We start from the raw sequence: 11,325 nt of genomic DNA on the forward strand, positions 1-11,325 counted from the left end.
GCGGGGAGGAGGAAATCAGGGCCCCTGACCCTCTATATCTGCCATGTAGCGGGCCCCATTATATCCATTGGCCCGGTGCACTGTACGGCTGCACCAATGGTAGTTCTGTCACTGATTGTGTCTCCTTGCACCAGCCTCCATCACCTCCAAAGGAACACACCCATACTATACTGTACTGTACTTTGTCTATGCTTGCCCACCCCTCCACTCTCCTGCTAGACCTCTCCGAGCATAAGGAGTCATGTAAGATGTAACAAAATCTGCATACGGACATATGCATACTCATTTTTGGTATACATGTACAATTCGGAAATACGTAAAGCCCCTTTAGTTACAAAATATATCCTTTAGACCTGTTATGCATATTTAATCTCTGCCTTCACCACAAAAGAATTCTACAATGGTCATATAACTTTACGGGAAACCATAAATAGAGCACAGGATTAGTAATAGCGACATTTGTAACCTTGATTCTTTGCCTAATGTTGTTATTAGTAGTGATATCAAAAGTACGACTGGTTAATGTGTAATAAGACTCCGTCACCATCCTGTATAAAACCACATGGAACACAGACTGTCACATAACCCAACAACACCAAGACAGAGTCTACACCACATTCAGATCGAGACTGCTCAGATCCTCTCATCATGAAGGTGATACTACCTCTGCTAATGATGATCACTGCAGCGTATGCAGCACCTGAAGGTAACAAAGACTTCTACAAATATATATGGGCTAGTGTATCTGTAAATTATAAGGATATTATAAGTCAAGGCCATAGTCAGAGAGCTTTATACACGTCATGGATCTAATATTCACAGTTATTTACAGTAGGGGATACATTTTTTCCCTATTTTGCACACGTTTTCTTAATGCCCAGTGGTGACATCACAACTCACTAATTATAAGCGATGACATCACAACTCACTAATTATAAGCGATGACATCACAACTCACGCTTTATACAGATATTAGCATCCTTTGGATAAATATAGAGAATATGTTGGATGGATATATAGAATCTCAAAGCATACTGGTTTACTCTACTTATTTATATAGCGCCACAAATTCTGCAGCGCTGTACAGAGAACTCATTCACATCAGTCCCTGCCCCATTGGAGCTTACAGTCTAAATTCCCTAACATACACACACAGACAGAGAGAGAAAGACTAGGGTCAATTTTGTTAGCAGCCAATTAACCTACCAGTATGTTTTTGGATTGTGGAAGAAAACCGGAGCACCAGGAGGAAACCCACGCAAACACAGGGAGAACATACAAAATCCTCACAGATAAGGCCATGGTCGGGAGTCGAACTCATGACCCCAGTGCTGTGAGGCAGAAGTGCTAACCACTAAGTCTTTGTACTGTCCACATTCCTGCATTCAGCTTACTCTGTATATTTGGAGTAGAGATGGGCGGGTCCGGTTCCCCGAGAACCGAACCCACCCGAACTTTGCCTATCTGAGTACAGAGCTGAGTAGCTCGGTACTCTCCCGCCCGCTCCGAATCCAAATCTAGACCGAACGTCATTGTGACGTCGTCGGATCTCGGGGCTCGGTTCTCGCAATATTACAACATTATAAATACACGCCTCCACAGCAATCCATCGCCATTTGACAGAGGGAGAGAGCAGGGTGTAGTCACAGGCTGATTAGAGCAGGGACAGAGAATCCAATATTCTTCTTGCAATTGCTCTAACAAAAATCGCTTGAGAAGAGAGGAGGATAGAGGTTTATTTTATTTTTTAATATTTGGCACTCCTCAGCGCTTTTGGCGTGTCCCCCATAATTGTGCCTAAATATTTCTGGCTGTCAAAAGTCATATCTGTTAGCAGTATCTATCAACTAATTTTTAGCACTCCCCAGTGCTTTTGGGGTGTCCTCCCTAATTGTGCATAAATATTTCTGGCTGGAAAAAGTCATATCTGTCAGCAGTATCTACCAACTAATTTTTAGCACTCCCCAGTGCTTTTGGGGTGTCCTCCCTAATTGTGCATAAATATTTCTGGCTGTCAAAAGTCATATCTGTTAGCAGTATCTACCAACTAATTTTTAGCACTCCCCAGTGCTTTTGGGGTGTCCTCCCTAATTGTGCATAAATATTTCTGGCTGTAAAAAGTCATATCTGTCAGCAGTATCTACCAACTAATTTTTAGCACTCCTCAGTGCTTTTGGGGAGTCCCCCATAATTGTGCATAAATATTTCTGGCTGTCAAAAGTCATATCTGTCAGCAGCATTCTTACTAAATAATTTTTACCACCACAAGTGCTTTGCGCTCAGAATGGATTCAAAGCAGTCCACATATGATCAGAATGAGCAACCAGGTTCTGTCACCAGTCCTGATGTTAGTGTTCCCATTACGTCATCTGGCCAAGGTGATGTCAAACAACAGAGTGTTTCCAAATCAGTGCAAAAAACAAAAACCCCAAAAAAATTTACTGTGTTGAAGCGAAAAAGAAGTGTTACTGAGCAAAAGTAAAGTGCCGATAAAAAATTTTTTGCCAACATGCCATTCTACACACGCAGTGGCAAAGAGAGAATGAGGCCTTCACCTTTGGCTATTAGTGGCAGATCCAAAAATGTTACCGAGCCTACAAGTGGTGCACAACTACTGTTACGCGTCAAAACCGAGCTGCAAGATAACAGTAAGGCATTGGAGGATAATGTTTGCTCTGAATCAGAAATTACACCGATCCCTGTGGAGAGTCCATCCAACAGTGGTATGTCTAATCGTGAGCATTCTGTTAGTGTACCCATAAAGAAGGGCCCTTTCAGCAGTTCTGCTGATGTGTGCCTGAACAACCCGAGTGTAGCCGGTGATACACAAATTGAGGATGCCACTTTGGAAATAGAAGAGGATGAGGGGGAGATTTATGGAGGTGACGAGGGCGCTAATGAGGATGTTGATGATTATGATGCAAACAGATACCAAATTGCCTTTCTCAATTTCTATTTATATTCTAGATTATATAACGGCTGAATAGTTTTCTATTTTATTCCTAGTGGAGAGGGGATCTGATGCAGACAGATACCAAACTGCCTTTGTCCATTTCTTTGTATATTCAAATTTTTAGTTCTACAGTCTATGCAGGCTGCTTTTTTTTCTATTTTACTACACATGGTGGGGAAGGGGGGGTTTGATGCAGACAGATACCAAACTGCCTTTGTCTATTTCTTTGTATATTCAAATTTCTAGTTCTACAGTCTATGCAGGCTGCTTTTTTTCCTATTTTACTACACATCGTGGGGAAGGGGGGGGGGTTTGATGCAGACAGATACCAAACTGCCTTTGTCCATTTCTTTGTATATTCAAATTTCTAGTTTTACAGTCTATGCAGGCTGCTTTTTTTCCTATTTTACTACACATGGATAGGGGGAGGGGTCTGATGCAGACAGATACCAAACTGCCTTTGTCCATTTCTTTGTATATTCAAATTTCTAGTTCTACAGTCTATGCAGGCTGCTTTTTTTATATTCAACTACAAGTGGAGGGCGGGGGGGGGGCTTAGATAGCCACCAAAGTACCATGGTCCATTTAATTTTACTTTCTAGCTCCACAGTCTGTGCAGGCTGCTTTTTTTATATTCAACTACAAGTGGAGGGCGGGGGGGGGCTTAGATAGCCACCAAAGTACTGGGGTCCATTTAATTTTACTTTCTAGCTCCACAGTCTGTGCAGGCTGCTTTTTTTATATTCAACTACAAGTGGAGGGCGGGGGGGGGGGGCATAGATAGCCACCAAAGTACTGTGGTCCATTTAATTTTACTTTCTAGCTCCACAGTCTGTGCAGGCTGCCTCTTTAATATTCAACTACAAGTGTAGGGTGTAATATACACCCAAAGACGGTGGCTACATTGCCAATAATCAAAGATGGAGAGGAAGACAACCAGGTTTGACTGTATAATTTGCAGGCAAGTGTTCGCATTAAGGACGGCATATCAGGGATTAAACTGTTTTTTCATAATTTATTAGCTTTAGAATTACCTTACTTATCCAAGAAACTGGTGGAGCACCAAATTAGGTTATTTTAGACCAAAAAAATTGTATTTTTTCCAAAAATAGCAAAACAAAACCAAACAAAACCAAAACCAAAACACGAAGGTAATCCATATCCAAAACCGAATACAAAACTAAAACACGGGGGTCAGTGATCATCTCTAATTTGGAGGCAGCTTCTTCTCTTTCCTTTCCATCTGTGAACTCAATTCCTGGCTGCTATAACTCATAGTAGACGCCATCCACATGGATAATCCTATAGTCCACACTTCTGTACTGCACCTTCCAGCATTGTTCTACTACACAACTTCTCACCCTGAGCTCTGATCATTTCTCTCTCGGTCACTCACATATCAGTAAGAATTTATATTACTGTATGACTTTCACTACTATCTTCCAGATTTCTGTAGTACCCTTTACTTATCAAAACATAGAGGCTTGTGTGTATTCTGTGTCACATCATGTTTATAATATATATTTATATTTTCTTTCCTTTAGAAAGATGGGTCAATGATTATGATCAACCTTTCACATACACATGCCAAAACCACCAGAGCATTAGCTCAATTACGAGGTAATAAATAATATATTCCAGATATTAAACTGTATCCTCATCTACAGCCAATGGAGGCAGCCATTCTATGGGGTGAACCAATATCTGTCAGAATGCAGCCAATCACTGCACTAAGAACTAGTGACATCACTAAGGTATGAAACAAAGTGATTGGTTCAGCCTGCAATATGGCTGCCTCAACTGTGGGCAGATGGCGGGTACACATTAAATGGTTTCAATGTCCTGATACCCCCATCTCATCACAACCTAATGATTCATATTTTGCAGAGTGCAGCCTTTTCAGACTAAATTGCAGATCTAACCTTTCTGTAATTCTGCATATTCAACTATATCTACATGTTATAAACATACTGCTGTCTTAGATCTTGATTATATTTATTGTCTTGTGACTGTTTGATTTTGTTTGTAACGTAGAACCTCATTTGAACCCTCAGATGTCCAATTGCTATGTATAGAAAGCAATTGGCTGACGGTTAGTTCTGTCTACTTACAGCAATTGAAAGACTGGCTGGAAAGAAATATTTTACAAATTTGATGTTACCTGTCAACACTCTGCGATTAGCCCTGTCCCTTGACAGCCAAAACTTTGCCAGCCATTTTAATTATTTATTGATGTACGGCCAAAGCAAGACAGGTATCCCTAAGCATGTACTGATCTCATTCTTTACCATTCTCCAGCATCCATGACAATAAACGTGAGGATCGCATCTGGGACTTTGGCTGCCAGAACACCTATAACAATCCAATGTCTTGTACCTGGACAGGCTACGTCAATGACTTAGACCAAGAGTTTACCTTTGTCTGTCCATTTGGAGCTGTTCTGAGCGGCATGGAGAGCTACCATGACAATAAGAAAGAGGACAGGAGGTAAATCAGTAAAGTAACAATACATTCATAAAGCTAATGAACAACAATAAGCTTTAAACAATTAAATGACATGTCTGTTTTTAGACAAGTCGCTTCCATTAAATCTGTAAATCCCAAACATACATATTTGTCAACACAACGTGGTATTACTGAGCTTTAGTGTGGAAGATCCAGCACTAACTGACCACATGTGGAATAATATTACTTCGTTTAGCTGCCCTGAATAACCGATACTGCTTTTAAGCCACAAATTGACCGTCCTTCTACTTCCTATTTTAAACCCTATTCTGTACCCTTTTCTGCAACTGTCCTGTACAGGAATTAAACAATAACCATTGAGGTAGCTGTTACGGCTGACAGTATTATCATGAGCTTGTAGAACCAGTTGTAGAGGTCTTCACCTATAGCAACCGCCTTTCCCGTAGAGCTGAATATGCTCACAGGTACTCAGATGCCCCCAGGACTTAAACTCAATGTAGTACAAGCTTATGAACATACTGCCGCCCTAGATAGCGGTACAAGCGGAGTAAGGGGCAAGCCAAAGATCTTAGGGTCTTAAGCAGGAAAAGTGGTCAGGTACGGGCAAACGGTCAGGGCTGGCAGCAATCAATGGAGGTCCGGGTAACAAGGCAAAAGTCAGGGCAATAAGCAAATAATCAAGGTCCAGGTTCCAGGCAAAAGGTCATACACTGTAATCAATCCAAAGGTTTCACAAGCAACAGGAGCTGGCAAGCAGACAGGTAACTGAGCGCTATAACCGGCAAGGAGGCTAAGCCCTTCCTGCCGGTTATACACAGGTTGGTCAATGGGAGCAGGGGAGCCCAGGAGGAGGTAATATGCCCCCAAGTGAATAATGATAAATTTAGACAGATGCGCACCCGCCCGGCTGCACCCGATGCCAGGAGTTGGCGCTAGAAAGGATAGCGTCCCGACCGTTGCCTTAGCAACGGCCAGGGAGAATACCAGAAGTGATGTCCTGGTCGTCATGGAGACGGCCGGGATGCAGCTGAGCACCACTGCGGCTCGTAACAGTAGCATGGTGATGTCACAGTGTATGCAAAGATATTGGTTACATTACTGTAATGTATGCAATGCATGACGGTAGATGAAGTTTTCTGCCGTAATTACCACATTTTGAAAACATAGAAAGCCAGAAAACTCACAGAAGCTCATACAAAATACCTTTTTGGGGGTCTATTTAAAGGCAAAATGACCATTTAAATAAAAAAATCACCTCCCATAGCTGAGATAGTTACAGACTGCAGGTATTTGCTACTGATATCTATAGCGAACTATAAGATATCAACCAAGTCTCTTCATATACCACTAAAGAAACAGTGCCACCTGCTGGAATTAACTAGGCACTGCAGACCATACCTGTAAATAAGGCTAATTTAGAGATAATGAACAAACCACTAAGATGAATTAAAACAATCAGTGGCTAGTGCTATTTTAAAACATGAATTCCCAATATGCTATTTTCTAGGTGGAAGTTTTATTGCTGTAAAGGAGAGATGGAGGTTGCACAATACTGCACGTGGAGCGACTACGTCAATGACTTTGATCAGTACCTGAGATGGGACGCATCTGCTAATTATTACCTGACTGGGGCTCAGAGTTACCATGACAACAAAAAAGAGTATGTATTCTACAGCAGGTTAATGGTGGGAGTTTCTACCATAGAGAGAGCATTTTGATGTGAATATTTCCTTACATTAGAACCTGCATAGGGGTTATTGCCTTGAGACCAGTGTTGGCTGTGCTGTTATTTCTTCCTAAGGAATGATTTAATATTGTGGCACATAGTTGCTGTTATACAAAACTACAGGTGCTGCAGTATCACTAATCACCAGCAGGAGGCAATGCAGAACCAAATTCTACACCTTGGCAGACACCTGTGAGATTTAGACTAATTTTTTTATCATCATCATCATCTATTTATATAGCGCCACTAATTCCGCAGCTCTGCACAGAGAACTCACTCACATCAGTGCCTGCCCTATTGGGGCTTACAGTCTAAATTCCCTAACACACACAGACAGACAGAAACCGACACACACAGACTAGGGTCAATTTGTTAGCAGCCAATTAACCTACTAGTATGTTTTTAGAGTGTGGGAGGAAACTGGAGCACCCGGAGGAAACCCACGCAAACACGGGGAGAACATACAAACTCCGGACAGATAAGGCCTAGTGCTGTAAGGCAGAATTGCTAACCACTACGCCACCGTGCTGCCCATTTTAACATTATAATGCTTACTTTTTCTCATTTATGAATGAAACCCTTCAAATAACAGATGGTCTGTAATATTAAACATAACAACTATTTTTATTTTTCTATTTGTCCTAATCTTTTAAGTATTTTGCAGTTTTGTGACACACACATTTTAATATTTTTTGTTATGAGCTACTTAAATAACAATAACTTTTTTTTTCCTAGTAAATGTTATATTTTTGTATTTGGGTTTTCCTTTGGTATCATAACAATTAGTGGCACCACATCAATATATCCCAAATGTGTTCCCAGAATTTTCACATTTATTTTGATACCTAGGGCTAGATTTACTAAGCTGCGGGTTTGAAAAAGTGGGGATGTTGCCTATAGCAACCAATCAGATTCTAGCTGTCATTTTGTAGAAGGTACTAAATAAATGAAAGCTAGAATCTAATTGGTTGCTATAGGCAACAACCCCACTTTTTCAAACCCGCAGCTTCGTAAATCTAGCCCCTAGAGTCTCATTTAGAGCAAAGCAAAAAATAGAAAATTTGCTCCTGGACAAGCCATATTGTGATGTGAGGGGTGCAAATTCATTTATCTATTTGCATGCAGAGAAAACACTGGCTGCCTTTGCATGTAGCACAGGAATCATCATCATCAACTATATAGCGTCACTAATTCAACAGCGCTGTACAGAGTACTCATTCACATCAGTCCCTGCCCCATTAGAGCTTACAGTCTAAATTCCCTCACATACACACACAGACATACACACACACACACACACGTGGGAGAAAACCGGAGTACCGGAGTATAAGGCCATGGTTGGAAATCAAACTCATGACTCCAGTGCAACCACTGAGCCATCTTGCTGCCCACAAATACTCGCCCACCTTATTTATACACTGCAATTAAGATCAATTGAAGGATAAATCCGTCCAAAACTTTGGTTAGATATGTAAATACGAAAATATCACCTGTTTTCCACCAATCCTACAATCTAGCAGGTCCTGTGATGCCCCTTAATGGTCCAAGCATTGTAGATTTTAGCTGTGGAATTCTCCGCTAATAAAGGCAATAAGCTAAGATTGAATCTGTATGAAACTCCTCCACTTGTTCCTGGATTCAATACTTAAACCAATACCAAGGTCTCACTCTTCACTACTCAGTCACGTCCCAGCTTTGTGACATAAACCAGCTGGCACCCCATAGCCAAACGCTAACTTAAGAAATGACTTAAAGACAGGTATAGGACATTTACCAATTAAACAGCGGCAGGAAAGAAAGCAGTGTGCAACACCTATTTAAATTTACCAAAACCGATCACTGGGCGTGTTCTGCCTATCATGGAGGCACCACAACACTCCTCCTTCCCCAGGGCCCATCCTCTTGGCATATACAACCTGTCACTTGCACCGGGCACGTCGCTTGTGGTGGCCCAGGTGTGAGGTCATCCCGTCACAGTGATTCTGCACGCCGCTTACCGGATCCCCCTAATTGCTATGCCTTGCTTTCCCACTCGCTGTCTGTGACAAACCAAAATATGACAGAAAGAACATAAAGCGTGGAAAATCCAGGAAAACACAATCTATGTGAAATACAATAGGACCAGTGCCGTTCATGTAAACAAACACATTTCCTCTTTTTTTCTTTTTTATAATTGATCTACATATGCACAAAAACTCTTAAGGGTTTGGGAAATCCTAACCGGAATGCTGCCCGACTCCCCTCCCCACTCCATAAGAACGGACTATCCACCCCATACCCCCGGCCCTCCCCTCCACCCTTCTACTGGTCCCAGCACCTTTTACTGTAAGAAAGGGGTGGGCTTCCCGTCTCAGCAACACATGAAATATCGCTGAAATTTACCAGGCTGGGGCTGCTATCGGAGCCACACCGAAAAAAAACTTCCTCCACCAAGCCTTTATCTTATTCACCGACAGCCCAACATTGAGCCAGATTCAGTCGGATCCCTTTGTAAAGTACATGCAACAATCTCCTGAGATGAGCTTAATGAATTGACTAATGCTGCTGTACCCATAGAGGGGGCATATTGGCTCTTAATTAATAGACTTAGGGGTAAATTTATCAAGCTGCGGGTTTGAAAAAGTGGAGATATTGCTTATAGCAACTAAACAGATTCTAGATCATACTTGCCAACTCTCCTGTAATGTCCGGGAGACTCCCGCATTTTGCGAGAGTCTCACGGACTCCCGAGCGAGTGTGGCAATATCCCGGATCTGCCCACTTCACTAGGAAGTGCCCACTTCCTAGTGAAGTGGGCAGAATTAGCTACCAAACGCCGCGATTCCCGGTGAATCGCGGCGTTTGGCCCTGCTCCCCCGGTGTCAAACGACGCGTTTGCGTCATTACGTCAGGGGGCGGGGCCAAAATGACACCAATTTTGGGGGCCCGCCCCCATCATGTCCACCTCTCCCGGAAACCAACTTTGTCAAGTTGGTAAGTATGTTCTAGATGTTGCTTATTTACTACAGTCTACAAAATGACAGCTAAAATCTGATTGGTTGCTATAGGCGACATTTCCACATTTTTCAAACCCGCAGCTTGATAAATTTACCCCTTAATCTTGTTTCACATCTCACTATATGTTGTGTGTGCATTTGAAATACCTATTTTAATATGGAAAGCTGTTTAATCTCAGCCTGTTTTATTGTTTAACACTCTTAAACTATGTCTTGTGTTCTAGGGACAGGCGGTGGAGATACCAGTCATGTATGAAGAACAAACGCACAAGAAATTCTAACCCAGAATCAAAATCCTTTACAAAATTTCAAGTTTAACCCATAGGTGTAACATTGTATCTGGCCTCTAGATGGCGGAATATAACGTTCTTCTTGTAAGGCAATTCAGAGAATAACATATTGTTTTTTCTATTATCAAACATAATACCATATAATATGATGAAATATATATTGGTAACTGGTGCTACTATAGCTCAGAGTCACCAAGGTCAATTTAATATAGCATGTGCTTAATAACGTAAGGGATAATTAATTAAAAGGGTTAAATTGATTTTGATGGTGGAATTAACCAAAGCGATTTCTCTGTCTATATGAGAAAATGTCTCTAAGATAATTATAATCAAAGTGTAGTATTGTATCTCCGGCTGAAGCCATCTAATCTGCGTGGCAGATTGTTTCATGACAAATTAATTTGTGTTTGAAGTTAAAATAAAGTACTCTCTGATCATTCAACATGATAAGTGACTCTCTTTTACCATGACAATACAGTATATGTAGTACTAGACTTCATGTTTGTGTGTTTATATATATATATATATATATATATATATATATATATATATATATATATATATATATATATATATGTGGCTGCTGAAACCATGGTTTGCCCCTCTGTAGAAGCACCAATAAATTTTGCTATAATCACACTTGTGGATCTGTATTAATAAGACTTTTGAAGGGTTTAAAGGATTTTTCCGTCTCCTAATAACTAAACTGTATTGGTTTGTACTGTACCTTCTGCAAACTTTACTTCATATATTTGTAGGAAAACCTCATGCTACAACACATGCTCCAAAAACATACTGGTAGGTTAATTGGCTGCTATCAAATTGACCTTAGTCTGTCTGTGTGCTAGGAAATTTAGACTGTAAACTCCAATGGGACAGGGACTGATGTGAATG

General features: G+C 41.1%; 1 protein-coding gene across 1 annotated transcript; it reads left to right on the forward strand.

The window, feature by feature from the left end:
* Positions 1-257: 257 nt before the first annotated feature.
* Positions 258-10,892, forward strand: LOC142150219 (hemagglutinin/amebocyte aggregation factor-like). Its single transcript, XM_075205424.1, has 5 exons — positions 258-706; positions 4,498-4,573; positions 5,252-5,440; positions 6,927-7,079; positions 10,366-10,892. The coding sequence occupies exons 1-5, from the start codon at positions 649-651 to the stop codon at positions 10,457-10,459; spliced, it is 570 nt and encodes a 189-aa protein (XP_075061525.1). The 5' UTR covers positions 258-648; the 3' UTR covers positions 10,460-10,892.
* The last annotated feature ends 433 nt before the right edge of the window (positions 10,893-11,325 follow it).

Source organism: Mixophyes fleayi, chromosome 4 (assembly GCF_038048845.1).
Source record: "Mixophyes fleayi isolate aMixFle1 chromosome 4, aMixFle1.hap1, whole genome shotgun sequence".
Classification (NCBI taxonomy): Eukaryota; Metazoa; Chordata; class Amphibia; order Anura; family Limnodynastidae; genus Mixophyes; species Mixophyes fleayi.